The sequence below is a fragment of the Oncorhynchus clarkii genome, chromosome 2 (genome assembly GCF_045791955.1).
Source record: "Oncorhynchus clarkii lewisi isolate Uvic-CL-2024 chromosome 2, UVic_Ocla_1.0, whole genome shotgun sequence".
Lineage (NCBI taxonomy): Eukaryota > Metazoa > Chordata > Actinopteri > Salmoniformes > Salmonidae > Oncorhynchus > Oncorhynchus clarkii.
Window position 1 is genome coordinate 9,719,685 of NC_092148.1, and position 27,816 is coordinate 9,747,500.

Below are 27,816 nucleotides of genomic sequence, written 5' to 3' on the forward strand. Positions count from 1 at the left end.
ACAAACAAAATCAGATATAGTTTATTCCTTGCATATTAAGACTGTACAGAAATTAATACAACTTGGAATTAAATGTGACCTAAGCAGCATCAAAAGCCATGTCCATTGCCTCACAGGTTTGGTTTCTCCACAGGTCTAGGATCAGCTGATTGGTGTTAAGACGACGGTTCACACACACACTGCAGGTCTCCAGACCGACTGGCTCAGGATCAGAGAATAACAGAGATCCTCTGATACACCAGGCAGCACATCAGTTTCCCAAGCCTCCAGACAGGAATACAGAACTGCATCATGGGCACTAAGAGGAGCAAATCCACACACCAGGGCCATATAGTACAACATGTAAACCATAACATACTACACAGTCCTACATACTTGGTAGAATATTTTACAGGTAACATGTACCGTAGCTGAAAGGAAATTATGTTGTCAGTAAACAGCTTGGCAAACGTCTTCTATTTTGGAGTCAAACTATGTACAGTATCTACTGTATGTAATGACAAGACTCATACTTACACTGCTTCACACTGTTTTTCTCTCCCCAGCTAAGATGTTAAACACAGAGGAGAAAGAGTGAAAAGGAGGAAGAGAAAAACACATCCAGAGACACGCAGGAAAGATAACCTCACCCCCGTGCCCCTCTCTCCCTCTCGTAGTGTCTCAGTCAGTCAGTCCAGTATCTCCTTGATGCACCAGCAGCAGAGTACGAAGTAGAGGCACTCCTTGAGGGACTGGATGAAGCCGTAGGCAATGTTCCCACCAAGGAAGTTCTTCCCTCTGCCTAGGCCCATGGCCATGTCACGCAGGTTCTGCCCGAGGGAGGAGGGCATGGCCTGGGGGAGAGGACGCTGGGGGTGCATGGCTCTGTGTCACTGCTCCACACGGAGGACAGGAGGAAGAAATGATAGATGAGAGGAATAGGGGTCAGGTCAATCCCAGAGGAGTTGAAGAGGAAAGGAAGAGGAGAAGACCAGGGTTGGACTGGGTGTGAGTGGACAGAGAGCTCCTGTCCAGAGAGCTCCTCCTATAGTGACATCAACACTACCAACACCAGGGGGTGTTCTCTCAGCTCCTGATCTTTCTCTATTCTATTCTTCTACACTCTGGAACACAGACACACCAGTCACCCCTGGTTATGAAACATTCTGTTCACTGGCTCTGGGTGTGTTCTGCACCCCACCACCCCTCTCTCTCTCCCTCCCTCCAGCTCTCTCTGCATCTCTAGGGTTTTTGCCAGTCTGGAACAGTCTCTCCCTATGTAAAGCATAATCTATCCACCACACCTACGGTACACCCCCCAGGATAGTTCCAGTATCACCTGCTCAATGCAGCTCTACTGTAAAAGTGCACAATATGCCTCCTCTCTTTGTCCAGGACTGTGTGACTGTCTATTGTTTCTCTCATCTGGTAATATGCGTTTTGTGTTTTGAACAGGTTGAAATAAGTAAGCCCCACTATTCTGATTTCTATATTGTTGGATGACTACGTGGTGGTCATCTTCCAGGTTGAAATGATTCTGTGAATGACAGCAATAGGACATGTTCTCACCGGAGGTCTGAATATAGAACATTTGCTGACATGGACCCTGCACCAATGCACATTCTCTAACCCCAGACCCTACGGTACACCTTGGCACTTAATGTAGAGGCACAACTAGCCTCTACCGCCCCCCTGCGGTAACTCAACTAGCCTCTACCTCCCCCCAGCGGTAACTCAACTAGGCCCCCCCTCCCCCTGTGGCAACTCAACAAGCCTCCCCCTCCCCCTGTGGTAACTCAAGTAACTTTTTCCTGCCCCCTGTGGTAACTCAACAAGCCTCTACCTCCCCCCTGTGGTAACTCAACAAGCCTCTACCCCCCCCTGTGGTAACTCAACAAGCCTCTACCCCCCCCTGTGGTAACTCAACAAGCCTCTACCCCCCCTGTGGTAACTCAATTAACTTCTTCCTGCCCCCTGTGGTAACTCAAGTAACTTCTTCCTGCCCCCTGTGGTAACTCAAGTAACTTCTTCCTGCCCCCTGTGGTAACTCAATTAACTTCTTCCTGCCCCCTGTGGTAACTCAAGTAACTTCTTCCTGCCCCCTGTGGTAACTCAAGTAACTTCTTCCTGCCCCCTGTGGTAACTCAAGTAACTTCTTCCTGCCCCTGTGGTAACTCAAGTAACTTCTTCCTGCCCGATCCTGTCTCTTTCCTTGTCCTCTCATAATCTCCTTGGTCGTCTCCTCGAAGTGTAGAACTTCAATTAAAACAATATATCGTCCTCACCTGTATTTAGCAGAATAAATAAGTAAAGGGGATATGTTCTATTTAATAGTTATGAATCAACATTTAAGAAAACACATCACAGGAGACCAAATAGTAAATCCAGAAACTGCATTTTAAAGCCAAACTCACCAAGAAAGATTCATGATATATGCATTTATATGCAATCTGTGATTTCAGATACAGGTGTAAACAGATGTATTTCCCCCCCAAAAGAACAAGAGTATTACAACAGAACTGTAAAAAGTAAAACATTAAATCAATATTTGTGAAGGCTAATTGAAAATAACCCTTTGGCTTTCAAAACTCGAATTAAAAAGTACATCAAAACGACAATATAGAAACTTTAAAAAATTATTTCCATGCAACAAAGGCAACTGTGATGAACAATGACAACGCTAGAATGTTTCACAAATTATGTAGAGGATAGATGATTCCTTTTACACACACACCTTGGGGCTTGTGTACTTGTTTTCTTGTTGCCTATCCAGGACCTATAGTCAGTTAAACAGTCTGTGTCTAACACAGCTGTCCTTCCTGTGTGTTTGTGACAGAATGAAGCAAAGAGCACAAGTGCCACCATGTAAGAACTACACAACCCCCTACACTCCCAACCATAAACTCTGATCATCCACATATCCTCTCTCACAACACACACACAAGCACAATGAGAAAGATGAATAAAACAATTACCTGTCCGGGTTCAGAGAGCCCTTTCTCATGACTAGAGTTGCAAAATTCAGATAACTTTCCCCAAATTCCCCAGTTTTCCAGAAATCCTGGTTAAAATAATCCTAGAATTACACGAGCGAATAAGCAGGAATTCCATGAATCCTCCAACCAGGATTTCTGGAAAACCACAGGATTTTGCAACCCTACTGATGAGACAGAAATATTTTGTACAGCAGGTGGCAGATCCCAGTTTACTCTTCACTTCCACATTTACAGTTTGGTTTCAGCCTCCCTCAAAAACCTGGACATGGTTCATTAGCTAGAATCAAAATGAATTGGATTCAGAGAGAAAAGTATTCTGTGGGTATTACATGTGAAATACAGTATCTGGTTCTGTCCCACCCATGTTATTAATAACATCTAAACAATAAAGACTTTCATTTCAGAACAAATAACTCAAACCAACCAATCAGATCTGATGTTATTTACAGGTGGAGTGGAAATCCCTCCAATGAGAGCTGCGACATCAAACAACCGTGACAACAACAAGAAGTAAGAATGAATGTGCAATAGAGGAGCGGATTGGCATCACTGGACCTGGGTGGTGAGAGTCAGTGTCCTTTTTGCAGAGTCTTTGATGGACTGAGAGACCATGTGACAGGATCCAACGGTCCACTACATTTGGTTTAAGTACATCAACTGACTGTACAATAAGCACAGTACATTAGGTGACAGACTGCACTGGAGTGAGGTGACTGCATCGAAGAAACAAGGCACGAGTAAAAGATACAAAACATATAATGAAGAGAAGGAGGGAGAGGATGATTCCTCCACGTTCTCTCCCTCTACTATCTTCTAATTCCAAGGAAAACAACACGTCATAGTCCAACATCTGACCAACGTTCGTGAAACTCCCAGATTTCGTTGTGAACAGTGCTGATAACAATTTTCCCTGCAGTGAACTGAGAAGAAACATATCACACACTAATGCTAACGCTAATGCTAACGCTAATGCTAACGCTAATGCTAACGCTAATGCTAACGCTAATGCTAACGCTAAACGCTAATCTCCTGACCAAGTGTTGCAGCACATTTGGAGAGGAGATAAATTCATTGCTTTGAATGCTCTGGACCGAATGCTTTCGGCATTAAACACACTTCATCCAGTATGCCCCCCAACCTCTCCACTCCCCACCCGTCCAGACAAGAGACATGGCCATAGATTGTCAAGGCAAACAGTTATTAACAACAAATCCATTGAAAAGCAAGAAAATATTGGCATTAATACGAACTACGATTCCAACACAGCACCGATTAAATTGTGACAGCAGCATTTGGGTTGACTGTGACATCGTCGTAGAATTGGTTTTGAGCTCTTTCAGATGACATCGTGTCTAGGTCTGATGACATCTCTAGATGTGGAATCTCCCCCCTGCCTCCTGCCCCTTCCCAGTCTTCTCTACATCCCTCTCTATGTAAAGAGACTATACTCCCAATGAAAGTACACATGACAGATACAGACTAGCACACTGTATGTTGGTGTAGGAGTCATCTCCATGGTTTCTGCCGCCCCAGTCCAACCAAGTCCACTTTCTTTGTCATGATCAGGACAGAAAGGTAAGACCAGTCCCATGCAGACAGAAAGGTAAGACCAGTCCCATGCAGACAGACAGGGAGACCAGTCCCATGCAGACAGACAGGATGTCAGATGGGCATGAATCACATCCTTTTATCAAACTCCACCTTCGGAGGCCGGAAAGAAACCTTGTCCATATTTGGACAGACAGAGAAAATGGTTGTTGGCATAGCAACCCCCTTTTTGCATACAGAGACGTCCTCCGTGACATCACCAGGTATCACTCAGGGGGTCAATGGTCAAAGATGAAAGGTCTTTTAATGGGAGTGGCTTGAGGGTGAGTGAGGGCCCTGATTGGTGTGGACACAAAAATGTCTATGCATATTAACAGGAGGCCTGATCTCAGTCATAATTGGCTATTTATGTGTTCCACTGATATTTGATTGGAGGATCCATGTCTGAGCTCTCTGATGAGTCCAATCATCAGACAAGTCTTTGGAGTGCTTCTGTGACAGTGAGAGAAACTGTTTCCTCTGCCATGTCTGGATCAAGACCTCTCCCCCCCATCCCTCCATTCCTTTCTCTACGTTTCACTCCTCCCCTCCAAGGTGCATAGTCCTCCTTTACTATGATAGAATCATTCAGAAATGATACAATGGCATGATTTAATTAATAATGCTCCGTTTTTTACTAAATTGTATTAATTTCTGTCCCAATGAGAAGGAAAATAGTGTTCCTAGGTGTTACTCCCACGTTCTTTGGAGGGGTGGAGGGAGTGGACCTCGATGACGGAAGGATGAACAGAAGGAGGGATCATGGAGGTAACAGTGAGTCGTCCAGGAGGAGAGAAGGATGTGAGGAAAAGCAGAGAGCAAATTCTTTTGGCAGAAAGAGTTATAGAGGTGTTTTTTTTGGCTTTCCTTAATGTTGTCAGCACTGCTTATGTGTGTAGTGTTTCTGAGAGTGTGTGTTGCATTGCTGTATGTGTGTGTGTGTTCAGGCCCTGTGCTCCACTGGTTGTTGCAGACACACCTCACTGCCTGCTGATACGATGGGCAGTCTGTTGTCCATGTGGTAACTGATCAGGTGGCTCACACTCTCAAAGTGGTGGTCTTTGGTACGTACCTGAGTAGGACGACCACACACACACACACACACACACACACACACACACACACACACACACACACACACACACACACACACACACACACACACACACACACACACACACACACACACACAGAGGGTCAACAAAACATATCACGTCACAGCTGATAAGTGGGAAGGCTTCGGGTGGCTCGCTCTAACTCAGACACCTCTCCCTCCCAACTCACCACTCCCTCTGGGTCGACCAGTAGTAGGTGTTTGGGCTGACCCCCCTGTTGTCCAGTGAGGACGTACTGTCCAGGGGTGGTGCCTGACTCTCGGACCAGGAAGTCTCCGTCACGGGTCAGCAGTCTCTCAGCCTGCCTGCGACTCAGGCTGCCGTGGAACCAGGCCTCGCACTGCAGCTGTTCCACCAGAGGGGGCGCCGCTGAGACCCCCAGACCTGATACACCCAGGGAATCATCAAATGGCTCTGAGAGGAGAAGGAGAGAGGGCAGAGTGAGAGAGACATTGCGAGACCATACGACCAGACCAGAATCATTCTTGATACATTCAGGATAACAATATTTTAATTTCCCCTATGTCCAAACCCAAATGAATAAACTAATGACTTCTACTGTAGTGTAATTACTGCAATATAGCTGATAACCATTCTAATTAGTCTTATCTGTGACTGCTATAGACTGCAGGGCCAGTTGATGTATTGTACACAGACTCTAGCTGATAGGGCCAACTGGGACTCACTCATGTCGAACGCATCTCTGTGAGCATTGCCATTGGCTGCAGCTGTTGTGGGGCGGGGTTTATCCACATTGACGTATGAAGGGTCATCACACAGGTCCCGCCCTCCCTCCTTTGCTCCCACTGAAACAACCAATCAGAGGAGTTTAATCACATAACTGTCTGTCAGTATCACCTGGGAGGTGTTCAGGGATGGGAAACATTTAGAGCAGAACAGATAAATAGAATATCTGTTCTGCAATGTCACAGATAGAAGAACCCAGATAATTCACAGGATGTATAAATCTGAGGCATTCGTTTAGAAATTCTTCTCACCACCAGATATGGTGATGAGAGGAAGTCCAGTGGAGGAAAGTGGGAGGAGATGGAGTTAGATGAAACCTACTATAACTACTAAGGACATGGTGATGAGAGGAAGTCCAGTGGAGGAAGTGGGAGGAGATGGAGTTAGATTAAACCTACTATAACTACTAAGGACATGGTGATGAGAGGAACTCCAGTGGGAGGAGATGGAGTTAGATTAAACCTACTATAACTACTAAGGACATGGTGATGAGAGGAAGTCCAGTGGAGGAAAGTGGGAGGAGATGGAGTTAGATTAAACCTACTATAACTACTAAGGACATGGTGATGAGAGGAAGTCCAGTGGAGGAAGTGGGAGGAGATGGAGTTAGATGAAACCTACTATAACTACTAAGGACATGGTGATGAGAGGAAGTCCAGTGGAGGAAGTGGGAGGAGATGGAGTTAGATTAAACCTACTACAACTACTAAGGACATGGTGACCTCTAGTGGACAACCAGAGACTTACACAACCAGAGACTTTCTGTTTAACTATTCGTCACAGACGGATCGGGCGATTTCAGCAGAGCGAGTCGAAGACATAAAAGCGTAAATATGTACATTGCATTTCTAAATCTGAATGAGCGGGTGTTAGGGTGCTAAATATCCATATTTACGATGAGCGTATTATTCAACTGCATGTATGATAGATGAATTCCTTTGTCTCTCCTTCTCCCGCTCTTTCTTTCCCCAGCCCTTTCACTGTGTAACCAGCCGTCATATCGGGTTAGTCCACTAGGGACTTTTCATTGCATTATGTTAGAAATCAACGTATAATCTATCCTGTGTGTGTTAATGTCATTCTGTGTGATTATTTAGTTAGTCAGTAAATAAATAATTAAGCCAGTTTGTGTATCGCTGAATCATCATGCAGACTAGGGTTGGTGCAAGTCAACGGTGTTCAGAATGAGACTGATAGGAGGTAATAATAATTCATGGATGACTAATATGGTAAAGGTATATTCTGATATTCTTCAGTCAATTCAGGGAAATTGTAACTCATTAAACAAACTTTTTCTGTGGTGCCCCAAGATTGCTAATGAGTTAATTGTTACGTCATTAATTTGATCACATAATCATTTAAACGTAGTAAATTGATTTGATTAAATAATTGTCATAGCATTAATGGTATTCACGTCACAACACCCCTATGGGAACACAGAGACCAGTTGACACACACACTGTCCTAGAGCAACACACACACTGTCCGAGAGCAACACACACTGTCCGAGAGCAACACGCACACTGTCCTAGAGCAACACACACACTGTCCTAGAGCAACACACACACTGTCCGAGAGCAACACACACACTGTCCGAGAGCAACACACACACTGTCCGAGAGCAACACACACACTGTCCGAGAGCAACACACACATTGTCCTAGAGCAACACACACAGTGTCCTAGAGCAACACACACACTGTCCTAGAGCAACACACACACTGTCCTAGAGCAACACACACACTGTCCTAGAGCAACACACACACTGTCCTAGAGCAACACACACACTGTCCTAGAGCAACACACACACTGTCCTAGAGCAACACACACACTGTCCTAGAGCAACACACACACTGTCCGAGAGCAACACACACACTGTCCGAGAGCAACACACACACTGTCCGAGAGCAACACACACACTGTCCTAGAGCAACACACACTGTCCGAGAGCAACACACACACTGTCCTAGAGCAACACACACACTGTCCTAGAGCAACACACACTGTCCTAGAGCAACACACACTGTCCTAGAGCAACACACACTGTCCGAGAGCAACACACACTGTCCTAGAGCAACACACACACTGTCCTAGAGCAACACACACTGTCCGAGAGCAACACACACTGTCCTAGAGCAACACACACTGTCCGAGAGCAACACACACACTGTCCGAGAGCAACACACACACTGTCCGAGAGCAACACACACTGTCCTAGAGCAACACACACTGTCCGAGAGCAACACACACTGTCCGAGAGCAACACACACTGTCCTAGAGCAACACACACTGTCCTAGAGCAACACACACTGTCCTAGAGCAACACACACTGTCCTAGAGCAACACACACTGTCCTAGAGTAACACACACTGTCCTAGAGCAACACACACAAGGTCAATCTGACTCATTTCCTCTCACTGTGTCCGTGTCATTCTCTCACTGCAAGTCATTGTATTGTGTCACCTCATATCCTTTAGCTGTGTGTGTGTGAGTGAGTGAGAGAGTGAGAGAGTGAGAGAGTGAGAGAGTGAGAGAGATTGCTCACTTGGAAGAGGAGGAAGCGGCTGCTTGTGAATATCATTCTGACCCGGCTGTCCATAGGGCTGAAAAGACACACCAGAAGCAATTAAGATACAGATGGAAAAACATACATTACACTGACCAACTGACGACACACACACACACACTGTGAGGTGAATAAGGAGAGCGCCAGAGAGAGTGGAAGACTAAGGCCTGCTGTGATGTGAGAGTGAGACTGGGTCAGATGATTAGCCTACATACTGAACTGCCCTCTCTCCCCTGGAGCTGCAGTCTGGATTCAATACAATGGACTAACAATTACTTGATGTGTGTATGTATATATATATATATATATATCTCACCAGCGTAGCCCCAGGGCGGGCCCTCATGTCCACCAGTCCCCCAGGAGGAGGTTGTTTCCCGGGGAAGTTATTATAGTACGGAACATCTGCAGGGGGCGGTGCTCCCTCATCTTCCTCTTCCTCCCACGCTGAGCCATCAAACGGAGCCATCCTGAGAAAGGGGAGAGGAGTTAGAACTCAGGAGGGAGACACACACACACACACACACACACCTGTCATGGGGGGTGACCAGTTTGGGCGGGTTCTTCAGGTACTGTTTGAAGCGTAGTTCGAAGGCCTGCCCTATGGTACTGATGACTTCCTGGGCCAAGCCCTCCGAACACTCCAGGATATGGCACGCTGGACAGAAAAGAAGCAGAGAGGAGGGTAAACAACAGAGGAAAGGAAACAGAATATTGGCACTGCCTCGCTGTCCAAAGAAAGGTACTGAACAGGGATTTGATATGCTGCTGGATAAATATATTGAGTTTGTGTTTATTTTTACAGGGACAGTGCACATTAATCAATGTTTCAGTAAAAGTGACGGTTTTAGCCAGCTGGCAAATTTTCAACTGCAGTCCCTGGGCAGGTTATTAAAAACAATTACAATAACAATAACAATCAATGAGCAGTGAGCACACGCAGAATAATATAGGACAAGCAACACGTAGCATGCAGACAAAGCAACAAAACAAAATACATAAAAGCAACAAAGTGGAGGGATGACATTGATGTAAGGTACTGAACAAGGACTGGATGTGCTGCTGGATAAATCTATTGGAGGGATGACATTGATGTAAGGTACTGAACAAGGACTGGATGTGCTGCTGGATAAATCTATTGGAGGGATGACATTGATGTAAGGTACTGAACAAGGACTGGATGTGCTGCTGGATAAATCTATTGGAGGGATGACATTGATGTAAGGTACTGAACAAGGACTGGATGTGCTGCTGGATAAATCTATTGGAGGGATGACATTGATGTAAGGTACTGAACAAGGACTGGATGTGCTGCTGGATAAATCTATTGGAGGGATGACATTGATGTAAGGTACTGAACAAGGACTGGATGTGCTGCTGGATAAATCTATTGGAGGGATGACATTGATGTAAGGTACTGAACAAGGACTGGATGTGCTGCTGGATAAATCTATTGGAGGGATGACATTGATGTAAGGTACTGAACAAGGACTGGATGTGCTGCTGGATAAATCTATTGGAGGGATGACATTGATGTAAGGTACTGAACAAGGACTGGATGTGCTGCTGGATAAATCTATTGGAGGGATGACATTGATGTAAGGTACTGAACAAGGACTGGATGTGCTGCTGGATAAATCTATTGGAGGGATGACATTGATGTAAGGTACTGAACAAGGACTGGATGTGCTGCTGGATAAATCTATTGGAGGGATGACATTGATGTAAGGTACTGAACAAGGACTGGATGTGCTGCTGGATAAATCTATTGGAGGGATGACATTGATGTAAGGTACTGAACAAGGACTGGATGTGCTGCTGGATAAATCTATTGGAGGGATGACATTGATGTAAGGTACTGAACAAGGACTGGATGTGCTGCTGGATAAATCTATTGGAGGGATGACATTGATGTAAGGTACTGAACAAGGACTGGATGTGCTGCTGGATAAATCTATTGGAGGGATGACATTGATGTAAGGTACTGAACAAGGACTGGATGTGCTGCTGGATAAATCTATTGGAGGGATGACATTGATGTAAGGTACTGAACAAGGACTGGATGTGCTGCTGGATAAATCTATTGGAGGGATGACATTGATGTAAGGTACTGAACAAGGACTGGATGTGCTGCTGGATAAATCTATTGGAGGGATGACATTGATGTAAGGTACTGAACAAGGACTGGATGTGCTGCTGGATAAATCTATTGGAGGGATGACATTGATGTAAGGTACTGAACAAGGACTGGATGTGCTGCTGGATAAATCTATTGGAGGGATGACATTGATGTAAGGTACTGAACAAGGACTGGATGTGCTGCTGGATAAATCTATTGGAGGGATGACATTGATGTAAGGTACTGAACAAGGACTGGATGTGCTGCTGGATAAATCTATTGGAGGGATGACATTGATGTAAGGTACTGAACAAGGACTGGATGTGCTGCTGGATAAATCTATTGGAGGGATGACATTGATGTAAGGTACTGAACAAGGACTGGATGTGCTGCTGGATAAATCTATTGGAGGGATGACATTGATGTAAGGTACTGAACAAGGACTGGATGTGCTGCTGGATAAATCTATTGGAGGGATGACATTGATGTAAGGTACTGAACAAGGACTGGATGTGCTGCTGGATAAATCTATTGGAGGGATGACATTGATGTAAGGTACTGAACAAGGACTGGATGTGCTGCTGGATAAATCTATTGGAGGGATGACATTGATGTAAGGTACTGAACAAGGACTGGATGTGCTGCTGGATAAATCTATTGGAGGGATGACATTGATGTAAGGTACTGAACAAGGACTGGATGTGCTGCTGGATAAATCTATTGGAGGGATGACATTGATGTAAGGTACTGAACAAGGACTGGATGTTCTGCTGGATAAATCTATTGGAGGGATGACATTGAGTCTCACCTCTCTGGTTGACTGGGTCTTTGGCCACGTATGCTACATACTCTGCTGTGTCCTGAGGGAGAGAAAAGAGAAGAGGGGGATGGGGAGGAGGAAGAGAGGGTGGGAGGGGTAAATGAGAGGGAAATATGGAGAGGGTGAGGAGAAAAGGGGAGAGTGGGTGAGTCGGAAGAGAGAAGAGAGAAGGAAGCAAAGACATTTAGTCGGAAGAGCTATTAACACACAATGATCTAGAGGAGGAAGAGCTATTAACACACAATGATCTACAGAGGAGGAAGAGCTATTAACACACAATGATCTAGAGAGGAGGAAGAGCTATTAACACACAATGATCTAGAGAGGAGGAAGAGCTATTAACACACAATGATCTAGAGAGGAGGAAGAGCTATTAACACACAATGATCTAGAGAGGAGGAAGAGCTATTAACACACAATGATCTAGAGAGGAGGAAGAGCTATTAACACACAATGATCTAGAGGAAGAGCTGGAAAAGAAAGAATACATGTCTGAGGAAGAGAAGTAGGGAGTCCACTGACGTGGATGAAGAGTAGTAGATGGACAGAGTGAAGCAGGGAGAGAGAGAGGCATAGAGGAGTAGATGGACAGAGTGAAGCAGTGAGAGAGAGAGAGAGAGAGGCATAGAGGAGTAGATGGGTGGACAGAGTGAAGCAGAGCGAGAGAGAGGCATAGAGGAGTAGATGGATGGACAGAGTGAAGCAGAGAGAGAGAGGCATAAAGGAGTAGTAGATGGATGGACAGAGTGAAGCAGGGAGGGAGAGAGAGAGAGGAGTAGATGGATGGACCGAGTGAAGCAGAGAGAGAGAGAGAGAGAGACAGAGGAGTAGATGGGTGGACAGAGTGAAGCAGAGAGAGAGAGAGACAGAGGAGTAGATGGGTGGACAGAGTGAAGCAGAGAGAGAGAGAGAGAGAGAGAGAGAGGCATAGAGGAGTAGATGGGTGGACAGAGTGAAGCAGAGAGAGAGAGAGAGAGAGAGAGAGAGAGAGAGATAGGCATAGAGGAGTAGATGGGTGGACAGAGTGAAGCAGAGAGAGAGAGAGAGAGAGAGAGAGAGAGAGGAGTAGATGGATGGACAGAGTGAAGCAGGGAGGGAGAGAGGCATAGAGGAGTAGATAGATGGACAGAGTGAAGCAGAGAGAGAGAGAGAGAGAGAGAGAGAGAGAGAGGCATAGAGGAGTAGATGGGTGGACAGAGTGAAGCAGAGAGAGAGAGAGAGAGAGAGGCATAGAGGAGTAGATGGGTGGACAGAGTGAAGCAGAGAGAGAGAGAGAGAGAGAGAGAGAGAGGAGTAGATGGGTGGACAGAGTGAAGCAGGGAGGGAGAGAGGCATAGAGGAGTAGATAGATGGACAGAGTGAAGCAGAGAGAGAGAGAGAGAGGCATAGAGGAGTAGATGGATGGACAGAGTGAAGCAGAGAGAGAGAGAGGCATAGAGGAGTAGATGGATGGACAGAGTGAAGCAGAGAGAGAGAGGCATAGAGGAGTAGATGGATGGACAGAGTGAAGCAGGGAGAGAGAGAGAGAGAGAGAGAGAGAGAGAGAGAGAGAGAGAGGCATAGTGGAGTAGATGGATGGACAGAGAAGCAGAGAGAGAGGCATAGAGGAGTAGATGGATGGACAGAGTGAAGCAGAGAGCGAGAGAGAGAGAGAGAGAGGAGTAGATGGATGGACAGAGTGAAGCAGGGAGAGAGAGGCATAGTGGAGTAGATGGATGGACAGAGTGAAGCAGAGAGAGAGAGAGAGAGAGAGAGAGAGAGAGAGAGAGAGAGAGAGAGAGAGAGAGGCATAGAGAAGTATATGGGTGGACAGAGGCAGAGCAATGAATAGAGTGGGTATAGAGGATGGATAGTGAGGTGAGCGAGGGAGAGGGCTGTATGACTCACTGGGTCTCCTCCAGAAGCGAAAGAGATGGACTGCATGTGATGATTTGCAATTATCTGTGAAAAGAGAGAGAAAGAGAGAAGAGAAAGAAAGAAAAAGAGAGAGATATTTTAGCATGATAAAGAGTTGAGTTGTCGAGGTGGAGAGAGAGAGAAATTATGTCTCTCCATTCAGCAGTATGGGTTGGTTCCATTGACAGTTAGATTTAGTGTATACTAAATACCTAACTGACTGGATGATGTAATTAACACCATGTAACAGTCTGTAATAACAAACCCAGATAAATCAATAACAACAAACACTCATTCAGGATCCATGCCCGAGTGTGCTTGTGTGTGTGTGTCACCTGTTTGCAGTCGGAGGCCAGCAGGTTGAGGCTGCTGGTAGAGACCGTCAGGCTGATTGTCATCCCAGCAAACTGCAGGTTACGTTTCCCCAGAATGGACGTCATACAGCGAGACGACGGCTGGAGAGGGAGGGGAGGGAGGGACATTCATGTTAAACAGAAGATATTCTAAAGGATCACAACAGAGCATAGTAAACGTACTGTACAATATACAGAGAAGAATGTGTGTGTGTGAAGGCAATAGAGAGGGAGAAGCATGTCTGAGCCGTGTGTGTGTGTGTGAAGGCAATAGAGAGGGAGAAGCATGTCTGAGCCGTGTGTGTGTGTGTGTGTATATAGAAGAACAGCTGCAGGCTGCCAGTGATCCTGTCTGACTCTGCTCTGTTCAATGGTTCATATGTTCAACTGAAGCTTGTCAAGTCCCCCACGGTCTCCCACAGTCTCCCACAGTCTCCCACAGTCCCCCACAGTCTCCCACAGTCCCCCACAGTCTCCCACAGTCTCCCAGGGCCAGACATGCTTTAGCCAAACCAGTCTGTTGGGTATATAGCTGTTTTATGTAGTGTTTGGGTGGATGCTTTAAGTTTTACTGGAATGCCCCCAGAAAGACGGACTGGGCCCGGCCCAGTTGGAGTTGGCTTAGTCTCGGCACACACAACTTAGTCACAAGTCTCCCTCATACAAGGGGCAGTGTGTACATGTGTGAGAGAGACAGTGAGAGAGAAAGAGAGAGACAGAGGTAATTACCTGGAAGTACCACTGACCACAGAGTGGTCAATCCAGCTAAATCCAGATCCAACAACGCCCTGACCACGGCCCTCCACTTAACACATAAATAAATAATACTCTGTGTGTGTGTATATTGGTGTACCTTTCTCTTGCGTTGGGCTCCTTTGGCTCCAGGCACTGCCTCACACACCACTGAGATAGCCTCTCTGAAACAACAACACGTGTGAGAATCTCTCTGTAACACACTTGTGTGGATTTCACACTGTATAGCAGATTAGATGAAATCTGGCAACATGTGACACAGACTTGATCATCCTGACAACCACACTCATCCTCACCATGGATACAAACATCACTATAGAAACCAGAAGGAAACCACCAGGATTCCAGAACATGCTAATTTAGAGGTTGTGAGGGCGGTAGGCACACACACACAATACTGTTAAACCTATACAGTCCTTTCAGATTGGCCAACACGGAATGGGTAGCGGCTAGGGACCAAAATAGAACAGGGCAAAAAAGAGAACTGGGGGATATGAACTGGAGATAAATAATGCATTTTTATGTGAAAAGGAGGTAGCTAGTAAGAGTACATTTTGTGATTTGCAATGTTTTGTACCAGAGCCCTATACAACACTTAGCTCTAACTACATGGCTCTGTTTTGAACCAGAGCCCTATACAGCACTTAGCTCTAACTACATGGCTCTGTTTTGAACCAGAGCCCTATACAACACTTAGCTCTAACTACATGGCTCTGTTTTGAACCAGAGCCCTATACAGCACTTAGCTCTAACTACATGGCTCTGTTTTGAACCAGAGCCCTATACAACACTTAGCTCTAACTACATGGCTCTGTTTTGAACCAGAGCCCTATACAACACTTAGCTCTAACTACATGGCTCTGTTTTGTACTACCTAACCACAGTACATCTGCGTGCAGTAACTTGATCATTAGCTTTAAACAACAGCTTAAACGGTTAGTTCACCCAAATGACAAAATAACACATTGGTTTCCTTACCCTGTAAACAGTCTAAGGACAAGGTATGACAGCAATCCATGCCTTGGTTTGGTTTTGCTGGCACTGTTTCCAAATGCTAACGTTTTAGCAATTGTTGCACAAATCCCATTCAAGTCATGGTACTGATATTAGCATTTTCCGCGCATCATGTTCAAATCATCTATAAGTGACTTTGTTGAGCTTTACAATACATTTGAGATACTTCCGGGGGATTTTGATTGTCATAATGTTTCCATAGACCGCTTACAGGGTAACGAAACCAATATGGCATTTTGTAATTGGGTGAACTATCCCTTGAACAATTGGAGGTTCTCACCTGGTGACCTGAGTTCTGGTGTTGAAGTCCAGCGCCCTCATAGACTGTAGCACCTCCACACAGCCCATATACTACACAGGAAATAGAGAGGAGACGCATATGAACAGGGATGCCACATCCTACAGCACTCCTCTCCACACAGCCCATATACTACACAGGAAATAGAGAGGAGACGCATATGAATAGGGATGCCACTTCCTACAGCACTCCTCTCCACACAGCCCATACACTACACAGGAAACAGGAAAGGAACTCATATGAACTAGGATTCCATTTCCTCCAGAACACCCACACTGACCGGAGGGGCAGATGGAAAGAGATAGAGACAGACGGAAAGATGGACAGACAAAAGAATAGATCATTTTGAGAGAGCAACAGAAAAATTGACAGATATGGAAAGTTAAAGAAATATGCAAGTACTAGCCTATAGGCCTACATCCTACAAACTGAAAAACAGAGAACAACCAACTCTTACCCGTACTGAGTAGGCGACCCCAGTGGTGCTGACCACATGGTCTGAGTGTAGCCATCCTCTGGTGGGCTTGTTGACGAAGGAGCCGTGGCGCGTCCACTCATCTCCCCCCAGCTGCCCCCCCTCCACCCGCGCCCTCCTGGACGCCCCACCCAGCCGGTTCATATCCTGCAGAGGGGGGCGATGGGGGGGAGAGGGAGCTGTTAGACAGGGAGGGGGGTGAGGAGTGGGAGAGCTGGAACTGTTACCCCCTGAAGACCCCATGGGGGCTTGAGCCCGCTGAGGCCTGCTGGAGACCTTGAGGCCTGGGAGTAGAGTAGCAGAGACGCCCAGGCGAAGGGCTCCCATCCTGGGGAAGAAGGAACAGAGCGTGGTGGGGCTGTTCTCAGCCCGGCAGGGGGAGGAAGGGGGGAGGATGGGGGTGAGAGAGGAGGAGGAGAGGGAGGAGGGTAGCCCAGGAGGGGTGAGGGGGGTTGCGGGGGTGGAAGGGGGGAGGGACAAAGGGTTGGAGTTGGTATCGTCATTCGAACTGAGAGATTCACTCCGGAAGTGAGTGTACTTAGTTTTAGGGACCAGCTCCATCATGGATCTGAGATGTTTGATGTTATTTCAGTGTTTCTCTAACAAGTCCACACACACTGGTGTGATTCAGTCTAAACAACAACGGTGGTTCATTCTCTCCTTCTCTGTATTATCAGTCGCTCGCTCAAAAACTCGCTCGTCTTTCTTTCCCTCTCAGTGACCGTTGTCTGTCCGTCCGCCCTGTTTTATATCCTCCCGTCATTGTCAGGCAGTGCAGCAGACACTGCGCAAGAAACACCATCTACAAGACAGAGGAGAGCAGCAAGAGGAGCGATTGAAGATCAGAGGGGATCACTCTCTAAGAGTCTAACCCAGCACACTGATGGAGTGATACTCAGTTGTTTGGTGTCTTCGCTGTCAGTCTTACAACATGTCATCACTTTCAATCCACAGAAATTAATGCCACTTTCCAATAGACAGAATCAAAAAGGATTTTCTGAAAAATGCTGTTTGAGCACATCAGCATGTCAACTAATGTAGCATGACACTTAAGTCCAGTTGTTCATCTTTGAGCACCATGGAGATTCCACATATAACCTCAGAATGTGATTGTCTATTGACACAGACACTCAGGTGGTATGAGTTACTGCATCAAGAGGCCTACCCTCATGTGTCTGTTAGCATGTGTTGGAGTAGAAACCTACTCTTCTGCCTGTAAATGGCACAGTGTGTGAGTCTGGTGTGTGGTGTGTGTGTGCACGTTTCAGCGTGTCTGTCGGGGCAGTAGCTCACTAGCCTCTCTTGCCTGACACGGGCCCATAAAAACCCTATCAGCTGCCAACGAGTAGATCAGAAGGGACACACACACACACACACAGCGCTGATACGCACACACACTGCCAAGACACAGCAGTGACGGGTCGATACAATAGAGTAAGATTATCTGCAGAGCTTAATATAGCAAAGTTCTGTTAAGACCTGCTGATCTATGGCCAGACACCAATTTCTGGCAGGGAAAATCTCTCTATCGCTCCTGCTTTTTATTCCTCTCTCTCTCTTTATCCCTCTTTCTCTCCTGTGAGCAGCTTTGTTTTTCAGGTTCCAAGGCTGCTGGAGAATACTGTTAAGTAATTTAACTCTTCCTCCTCTGTACTCTTTCACTCTCTTTTCCTCACTCCCTCTCTCTCTCTCTCTTTTCCTCACCCCCTCTCTCTCTTTTCCTCACCCTCTCTCTCTCTCTTTTCCTCACCCCCTCTCTCTCTTTTCCTCACCCCCTCTCTCCATTTTCCTCACCCTCTCTCTCTCTCTCTTTTCCTCACCCCCTCTCTCTCTTTTCCTCACTCCCTCTCTCTCTCTCTTTTCCTCACCCCCCCCTCTCTCTCTTTTCCTCACCCTCTCTCTCTTTCTCTTTTCCTCACTCCCTCTCTCTCTTCCTCCAGATGGTCTCGTGTCCTCTCTGGATGGCCTTGGCCTTCTCCCTCTCTTTCTCCCCCTCTTCCTCTCTCTTCCTCCAGATCACCTCCTGTACAGTCTCTCTCCCTCTCTCTGCGCTTCGCTCTCCCCTCAGCTTATCCTCTCCTATCCTCTCCTGGAATCCCTCTCTCCTCCTCCACACTGTTTTCTGTGCCTCCCTCAGTAGCCGCTGCACTTCCTCCTTCTCTCGCTCCACCACTTCCTGCCTTCTCTTCCAAATGATCTCTCGCTCCCCCTCCCCCCCTCCCTCGTCTCCTTTCCCGTTCTCCAGACTGTCCTCTTAAACAGTCCCTCTACTTCAAAGATTGTCTGTCTCTCTCCACACTCACTCTGTAACTATAGCCAGAGTCTATACAATGCACATAACCTAGTAACAGACACCACTAGAAAAGAAAAAGACCAGATGCTGGGCTTGTCCCTGACTGAAGTTTCTGATATGGCTAAAACCGTAGGTAGAGCTGTTCTAGAACATTGCTGCCCTGGTTAGAGTGGATATGTTCTGGAGCACCATAGCATCAGAAGTGCTAGAGTTGGAAAAGTTGCCTCTTTCTGGTTACAGAAACAGTGACACACACAGTGGTGATGTAACAAGAGAGAATGTAGGTCATTGGCTGATGACACCACCGGTGCGATTGTTTTGATGATAATGAGACCTGAATGGTACTGGAGGCTTGTTAGAGAACTCAATCACCCAGTCATTACACTTAATTAAACCTCCCTCCCCCCTCTCTCTCTCTCTCCTTACCGATTCCACAGAAACAGTCTTGTTTAAACAAGCCACGCCAATAGTCAGTTACCTGAGAGAAGCATGTGTATTTCTTAACACTGCACAGCACGATACAGTACTAGCCTAACTAGAAACACTGAGCTAACTACAGTCCGAACAATCTGCATAGTCCATCCAAAGAGAAAACTAAAGATGTCTAACATGAACAGTCTCCAGCCACAAGACACAGCTCACAGGACTGAATAGCGGAGGTTGAATCTGGAATATAACTCCAGGGGCTTGTCAGCTCACATATCAGTGTTGTTTCCAGAACTTTACACATGTTCTAACCATTACTCTGCCAGGTTTGACCCACAGAGATAAAACTTTGTAACAGATTGACAATTTGGCACCAAAAGTTTCACGATGATACCAGAGAAAGTTGACTTTCAACAACAAGCGCTAACGGCTAAAGCCCTGTATGTTTGGAAGCAGAGGGCTACCAGCTAGCCGTTTGATTTTGGCTGCCTAGCAACAGACAGAGGGACGCTCGCTCGATCACACCAGTCTAGCACCAGAGGGTGTCTACAGAGCCTGCCACAGCACTCGCTAGCTAACGTCTCCTCCCAGACAGAGAGCACCAGAACACATCAGAATACAGACTGGGATTAGCTATGAAGTGCTATGTAGGGGGTATGAAGGGCTATTAAGGTCTTACGACAGCCTACGGCAGGCTCTTAGCACAGCCTAACTGTCTTCGCAGTACTACAAAAGTCTTCCATTATAGTCTATGCTCTAAATGTCTATTTGTCCTAGTGCTGTAGCACTACCAGTGAAAGGTCAATTAGTGGCTGTAGCCAACATGTCCCGTGTGGCTCACCTGGTGGAGCATTAGGCTTGCAACGCCAGAGTTGTGGGTTCGATTCCTATGGGGGACCAGTACGAACAATATGCACTCACAACTCTAAGTCGCTCTGGAAAAGAGTGTCTGCTAAATGACTAAAATATAAATGTCAACACAGATGAACGTATAGAGTTGCTAGCGTTTCACAATTGAACGCAATGCAACGCTAGCAACAGACAGAACCAGTTGCTAACAGTGACGAGATGTCACAAACATAGCCAACGGGTCAGTTAGCAAACATAGGTTAACACTAGTAAATGCTAGTACAGCAGGTTTAACCCTCGCCCTGCCGGATGTTAGTGCACAGAATAAAGCACAGTGTAGGTCAGACGAGTGCAGAGTACAGCGCCCTCTACCTGAAGAGATGTCCTGATTCTCCTACACACAGATAGAAAACACACACAAGTAGAGAAAGTCACCACTACACTAACACATAAACAACACACAGTTGATGATACCAGTTAAGACTACACAGTTCCACAGCTGTACAAAGTGAATGATATGTCCACATACAGTATCAGTAGAATCATCTGATTATAATCCAGGTTAGTCCAGTCATTTCTGACATCGGCTTGATATACCACCTGTCCCGGTCAGGACACTAGTTAATATGGCAAAGATGGCACAGCACAAGCTAAAGAGAGAGAACGAGAGATATACCTCATGGCAAACCAGTAAGAACACTGTATCAAATTCATTCTAGACAGAGCCTACATTTACATAAATAGGTTAGAGGTTCTAGTCTGGACTGCTTCTCCTGGTTATCACCACCCCACCAGTTGTCTGGACTGCTTCTCCTGGTTATCACCACCCCACCAGTTGTCTGGACTGTTTCTCCTGGTTATCACCACCCCACCAGTTGTCTGGACTGTTTCTCCTGGTTATCACCACCCCACCAGTTGTCTGGACTGCTTCTCCTGGTTATCACCACCCCACCAGTTGTCTGGACTGCTTCTCCTGGTTATCACCACCCCACCAGTTGTCTGGACTGCTTCTCCTGGTTATCACCACCCCACCAGTTGTCTGGACTGGTTATCACCACCCCACCAGTTGTCTGGACTATTTCTCCTGGTTATCACCACCCTAGACAGACCCGTATAGAAAGAACAGCACCAGTGTTTGAAAAAAGAGAAAAAGACTCAAAAGAACTTTACATCTCAGTCTGTCTCCGACTGAGGCGGATGCAAGTTGCCGTGGCAACAAACATTAAAAGAGAAGCCTGCTCAGGATCTATATTGAGAAATCCTGACAGCGGCAGAAACATCTCAGACAACGAGATAACAGATTGCTTCCACAAATCAGAGCCCAGGAGCAGCTAAGCAGAGCTGAGACTGACCCATTACGGTCTTTAACATCTAACTATAGAAACTACAGCCGGTCGGCCAGCCAGAGACTCCTGGAGGGATCAATACCAGTCAGGAAATGATCAAAGTTTGGCCATATAACCAAATCAATGTTGACGTCCCAACCTGGCTGATTCCAGACTCTGGCTAGGACACATGGATTAACACAATATATATTGCTTCAGAGGATGAAATACTTTCATATATGATGGTCAATATTAATATCAATAAACTTTACTAATCACAATAGCTAACACTTTAGAAAAAAATTGCATAACAACAACCTGAATGTTTTCCTGTACAGGTACTGTTCCTAAGTACAGGTACTTAGGTAAGTAACGACAAAGGTGGTGATTGTATAATAATTTGCAGAGCAGGTTTTTTTCCACCTATAATTGTTTTGAGTTGTGAATAAATTCTTCAGAACTCTTCCTTTGCTTCAAGAGTGAATGAAAAATGTAAAACAATTGTTCCTTATTTTGGGTTAAACAGAGTAGAGGTGATTATCCGTAGCATGGTATTAACAGAGCTCCATATTCACATCAGAACCATATTCATGTTTAAACACCCTCTCTCTCTCCTCTCTTCCACTCGTTTAAATCACAAAGTCATTGCCAGATCTCATATCCTCTCCATCTATCCTCTCCCCAGCTTGTCCTCCTCCTCTCTTCTCCGTTTCAGCCGAATGTGAAACAGCAGAATGGCAGGGCTGAACAACGGCACTCCTTCATTGTCTTCTTCTCCTCCTCTTGCTTCGCTCTCTCATCACCCTTTGCTTTCCTTCCAGCTCTGTGTGAGTGAGAGACGAGCTCGCTGTCTATCCTCTCCTTCTCCCTCTCGGTCTATCTGTCTGGGTGATGCCGCCTCTCTCTCTCCCTCTCTCACGTGCTGCTGCTTTTTTCCTGTCTCATCCGCTCACTCCTCCTTCCCTTTCCCTCTCTCGTTCCATTTCCCTCCCTCCCCCCTCCTACCCTTTCCTTCCCTCCTTCCCTTTCCCTCCCCCCTTCCCTGTCTCGTTCCATTTTCCTCCTTCCCTTTCCCTCTCTCGTTCCATTTCCCTCCTTTCCCTCCCTCCACCTCTCTCCTTCCATTTCCCTCCCTCCCTCCTTCCCTCTCTCGTTCCATTTCCCTCCCTCCCTCCCTCCTTCCCTCTCTCGTTCCATTTCCCTCCCTCCCTCCCTCCCTCTCTCGTTCCATTTCCCTCCTTCCCCTCCCTCGTTCCATTTCCCTCATTCCCTTTCCCCTCTCTCGTTCCATTTCCCTCCCTCCTTCCTCTCTCGTTCCATTTCCCGCCCTCCCTCCTTTCTTCCCTCTCTCGTTCCATTTCCCTCCCTCCCTCCTTCCTTCCTTCCCTCTCTCGTTCCATTTCCCTCCCTCCTTCCCTCCCTCCTTCCCTTTCTTGTTCCATTTCCCTCCCTCCACCTCTCTCCTTCCATTTCCCTCCCTCCCTCCTTCCCTCTCTCGTTCCATTTCCCTCCCTCCCTCCTTCCCTCTCTCGTTCCATTTCCCTCCCTCCCTCTCTCGTTCCATTTCCCTCCTTCCCCTCCCTCGTTCCATTTCCCTCATTCCCTTTCCCCTCTCTCGTTCCATTTCCCTCCCTCCTTCCTCTCTCGTTCCATTTCCCGCCCTCCCTCCTTTCTTCCCTCTCTCGTTCCATTTCCCTCCCTCCCTCCTCCCTCCCTCCTTCCCTCTCTCGTTCCATTTCCCTCCCTCCCTCCTTCCCTCTCTCGTTCCATTTCCCTCCTTCCCCTCCCTCCTTCCCTTTCTTGTTCCATTTCCCTCCCTCCACCTCTCTCCTTCCATTTCCCTCCCTCCCTCCCTCCTTCCTTCCCTCTCACGTTCCATTTCCCTCCCTCCCTCCTTCCATTTCCCTCCCTCCTTCTCTCGTTCCATATCCCTCCTTCCCCTCCCTCGTTCCATTTCCCTCCTTCCCTTTCCCCTCTCTCGTTCCATTTCCCTCCCTCCCTCCTTCCTTCCCTCTCTCGTTCCATTTCCCTCCCTCCCTCCTTCCCTTTCTTGTTCCATTTCCCTCCCTCCACCTCTCTCCTTCCATTTCCCTCCCTCCCTCCCTCCTTCCCTCTCTCGTTCCATTTCCCTCCCTCCCTCTCTCGTTCCATTTCCCTCCCTCCTTCCATTTCCCTCCCTCCCTCCCTCCTTCCATTTCCCTCCTTCCATTTCCCTCCTTCCCCTCCCTCGTTCCATTTCCCTCCTTCCCTTTCCCCTCTCTCGTTCCATTTCCCTCCCTCCCTCCTTCCCTTTCTTGTTCCATTTCCCTCCCTCCACCTCTCTCCTTCCATTTCCCTCCCTCCCTCCCTCCTTCCCTCTCTCGTTCCATTTCCCTCCTTCCCCTCCCTCCTTCCATTTCCCTCCTTCCCCTCCCTCGTTCCATTTCCCTCCTTCCCCTCCCTCGTTCCATTTCCCTCCTTCCCCTCCCTCGTTCCATTTCCCTCCTTCCCTTTCCCCTCTCTCGTTCCATTTCCCTCCCTCCTTCCCCCTCTCTCGTTCCATTTCCCTCCCTCCTTCCCCCTCTCTCGTTCCATTTCCCTCCCTCCTTCCTCTCTCGTTCCATTTCCCTCCCTCCTTCCTCTCTCGTTCCATTTCCCTCCCTTCCCCTCTCTCGTTCCATTTCCCTCCCTTCCCCTCTCTCGTTCCATTTCCCTCCCTTCCCCTCTCTCGTTCCATTTCCCTCCCTCCCTCCATCCTTCCCTCTCTCGTTCCATTTCCCTCCTTCCCCTCCCTCCTTCCATTTCCCTCCTTCCCCTCCCTCGTTCCATTTCCCTCCTTCCCTTTCCCCTCTCTCGTTCCATTTCCCTCCCTCCTTCCCCCTCTCTCGTTCCATTTCCCTCCCTCCTTCCTCTCTCGTTCCATTTCCCTCCCTCCTTCCTCTCTCGTTCCATTTCCCTCCCTTCCCCTCTCTCGTTCCATTTCCCTCCCTTCCCCTCTCTCGTTCCATTTCCCTCCCTTCCCCTCTCTCGTTCCATTTCCCTCCCTTCCCCTCTCTCGTTCCATTTCCCTCCCTCCCTCCATCCTTCCCTCTCTCGTTCCATTTCCCTCCTTCCCCTCCCATTTCCCTCCTTCCCCTCCCTCGTTCCATTTCCCTCCTTCCCCTCCCTCGTTCCATTTCCCTCCTTCCCTTTCCCCTCTCTCGTTCCATTTCCCTCCCTCCTTCCCCCTCTCTCGTTCCATTTCCCTCCCTCCTTCCCCCTCTCTCGTTCCATTTCCCTCCCTCCTTCCCCCTCTCTCGTTCCATTTCCCTCCCTCCTTCCTCTCTCGTTCCATGGCCCTCCCTCCTGCCTCTCTCGTTCCATTTCCCTCCCTTCCCCTCTCTCGTTCCATTTCCCTCCCTTCCCCTCTCTCGTTCCATTTCCCTCCCTCCCTCCCTCCTTCCCTCTCTCGTTCCATTTCCCTCCTTCCCCTCCCTCCTTCCATTTCCCTCCTTCCCCTCCCTCCTTCCATTTCCCTCCTTCCCCTCCCTCGTTCCATTTCCCTCCTTCCCCTCCCTCGTTCCATTTCCCTCCTTCCCCCTCTCTCGTTCCATTTCCCTCCCTCCTTCCCCCTCTCTCGTTCCATTTCCCTCCCTCCTTCCCCCTCTCTCGTTCCATTTCCCTCCCTCCTTCCTCTCTCGTTCCATTTCCCTCCCTCCTTCCTCTCTCGTTCCATTTCCCTCCCTCCTTCCTCTCTCGTTCCATTTCCCTCCCTCCTTCCTCTCTCGTTCCATTTCCCTCCCTCCTTCCTCTCTCGTTCCATTTCCCTCCCTTCCCCTCTCTCGTTCCATTTCCCTCCCTTCCCCTCTCTCGTTCCATTTCCCTCCCTTCCCCTCTCTCGTTCCATTTCCCTCCCTTCCCCTCCCTCGTTCCATTTCCCTCCCTTCCCCTCCCTCGTTCCATTTCCCTCCTTCCCCTCCCTCGTTCCATTTCCCTCCTTCCCCTCCCTCGTTCCATTTCCCTCCTTCCCCTCCCTCGTTCCATTTCCCTCCTTCCCCTCTCTCGTTCCATTTCCCTCCCTCCTTCCCCCTCTCTCGTTCCATTTCCCTCCCTCCTTCCTCTCTCGTTCCATTTCCCTCCCTCCTTCCTCTCTCGTTCCATTTCCCTCCCTCCTTCCTCTCTCGTTCCATTTCCCTCCCTCCTTCCCCTCTCTCGTTCCATTTCCCTCCCTCCTTCCCCTCTCTCGTTCCATTTCCCTCCCTTCCCCTCTCTCGTTCCATTTCCCTCCCTTCCCCTCTCTCGTTCCATTTCCCTCCCTTCCCCTCTCTCGTTCCATTTCCCTCCCTTCCCCTCTCTCGTTCCATTTCCCTCCCTTCCCCTCTCTCGTTCCATTTCCCTCCCTTCCCCTCTCTCGTTCCATTTCCCTCCCTTCCCCTCTCTCGTTCCATTTCCCTCCCTTCCCCTCTCTCGTTCCATTTCCCTCCCTTCCCCTCTCTCGTTTCATTCCCCTCCCTCCCTTTCCCCCTCTCCCACTTTGCAGTCTAAACCATTTAACAGTACATGCACGTGTGTGCACTGAGCGTTGCTCTCTCCCTTTCTCACACACAAACACACACACACACACACACACAGGGAAGGACAAAGGAATGGATGGAGGAGGGGAAGGCGAGAGGGAGATAGTAGAGCCCACATGGGCTGTTTCCCCTCTAAAAGGCCCCTCCCCCTTTTCCCTGTTTGGTAACCTGAGAACCAGATGGATTGAATTGAGATGGAGGGAAAGAGAAAAAAGGAAGGAAACAGAAAGAGGAAGAGAGGGAGAGAAAAAGAGGGAGAGAAAAAAAGGGAGGGGAGAGTCTCTGTCTCTCTCTTTCGACAGACCAGACAGACAGACCAGATATGCAGGCTGATTTGAGGGCATTGTGAATAACCTTGATGTATATGGCCAAATATGGACACTTAACCTGGCAATGCCAAGCAGCTACTGTACCACGAGTTCCCCGCTGGTAAAGAACAGGTTATTATCTCACAAACAGGACAGTAACAACAGAAACAATACACTTGATGTGGCAGTCAAGATACATATTCTTCAAGTCTTAAAAAGAAAAGAGAAAACCAAAGTGATCAGTGGACCAAGTGAGAACTTCCAGTGATGAGAACCGAGATTCAGACAGAAACACAGAAGAAGACCTAGAACTGCAGAACCGCTAGAGAGACAGAATACGTAAGAGAAGCGCAGAACCCACGTCAACACCTCAGCGTTACAAAGCGTTGCCCACAGAGAGATTGATTGTTGAACGCACACCCACAGTGTGATGACACCGTTCACCATACAGATCACAGCGGTATACAGAGCGATTGTTGAACGCACACCCACAGTGTGATGACACCGTTCACCATACAGATCACAGCGGTATACAGAGCGATTGTTGAACGCACACCCACAGTGTGATGACACTGTTCACCATACAGATCACAGCGGTATACAGAGTGATTGTTGTGCTTGTTGAACGCACACCCAGCAACCCCACAACAGGCCCTGCACCAGTGTAACACACACACACACACCTCTAAATGTCTTAGACAGACAAATAAACAATGTCCTTTACAGCAGGGAGATACTGACAGTGGGAGGCGCAACCAGCAACCCATATGCCTCTGTGTGTGTCTCTCAATTTCTTACCATGTATTCCATGGGACAACACTGACTGCCTGTGAGTGTCTGTAACCCTAAAAACACCAAAGCGCACATCAGCACACACACTCTTAGCCAATCACTGAGCGTTGTACATGTAGCAAATCATAGTTCTCCTAAATGATTCCCTCACAAACACTTGGCTTGGAGCATGCATTGCTCCCTGGATCAGCTGTGGAGAGAGTCATGTGACCTCCTTGCTCAGGTGAGCGCAAAGGTACACACACACACGTTAGGCAAGCTGTTTTTGTATCATACCAAAGACGTTGTGTGTGTGTATTGAGCATGTTCAGACACACATTGTGGAATGAAAGGAATTACTTACAGGGACTAGTCAAATAAATCCAGACAACAGCTTTCCTTTCCAAATATGTGTAGACACACGCACAACATATAACCTGTCAGGTGTTGTGAATATGACAGAACAGGTCCAGAAATAGTCAGGTTATAGAGGGTATATCAATGTGATTTGTGGGTCATATGGACATTAGATTAGCCAGGCTTTCAGCATTCAGCAGGCCAACCAGCCGACCAGACCAGTTAACAGTTCTACATGTG

At 47.6% G+C, this 27,816-nt stretch overlaps 2 protein-coding genes across 5 annotated transcripts in view; both read right to left on the bottom strand.

Annotated features, from left to right (window-relative positions):
- Window positions 1-5: 5 nt before the first annotated feature.
- On the bottom strand, window positions 6-1,154 carry LOC139379192 (lens epithelial cell protein LEP503-like). 2 transcript variants are annotated; one of them, XR_011628375.1, is made up of 3 exons: window positions 630-1,151; window positions 517-545; window positions 6-298 (listed from the first exon to the last, which is right to left on the bottom strand). XR_011628375.1 is itself a non-coding variant. In XM_071122015.1 (2 exons), the coding sequence occupies exon 1, from the start codon at window positions 858-860 to the stop codon at window positions 669-671; it is 192 nt and encodes a 63-aa protein (XP_070978116.1). In that variant the 5' UTR covers window positions 861-1,154; the 3' UTR covers window positions 6-298; window positions 630-668. The 2 variants fall into 2 exon arrangements, 1 of the variants encoding a protein (XP_070978116.1); XM_071122015.1 differs by lacking the exon at window positions 517-545 and having other exon boundaries at window positions 630-1,154.
- A 942-nt stretch (window positions 1,155-2,096) lies between these two features.
- The window catches only part of LOC139420890 (SHC-transforming protein 1-like), a 31,407-nt gene continuing 5,687 nt past the window's right edge, over window positions 2,097-27,816 (bottom strand). The window contains exons 2-13 of one of the 3 annotated variants that reach the window (XM_071171309.1): window positions 16,698-16,862; window positions 16,223-16,293; window positions 15,029-15,092; window positions 14,158-14,277; window positions 13,814-13,867; window positions 11,915-11,966; window positions 9,519-9,645; window positions 9,307-9,457; window positions 8,970-9,027; window positions 6,364-6,483; window positions 5,847-6,091; window positions 2,097-5,634 (exon numbers count right to left, since the gene is read on the bottom strand). In XM_071171309.1, coding sequence (XP_071027410.1) covers window positions 5,506-5,634; window positions 5,847-6,091; window positions 6,364-6,483; window positions 8,970-9,027; window positions 9,307-9,457; window positions 9,519-9,645; window positions 11,915-11,966; window positions 13,814-13,867; window positions 14,158-14,277; window positions 15,029-15,092; window positions 16,223-16,293; window positions 16,698-16,859 — 1,353 coding nt within the window. In that variant the 5' untranslated portion in view covers window positions 16,860-16,862 and the 3' untranslated portion in view covers window positions 2,097-5,505. Of the gene's footprint in view, window positions 5,635-5,846; window positions 6,092-6,363; window positions 6,484-8,969; window positions 9,028-9,306; window positions 9,458-9,518; window positions 9,646-11,914; window positions 11,967-13,813; window positions 13,868-14,157; window positions 14,278-15,028; window positions 15,093-16,222; window positions 16,294-16,697; window positions 17,874-27,816 lie in introns of those variants that run through there. The other 2 variants (XM_071171300.1, XM_071171290.1) reach the window with 2 other exon arrangements.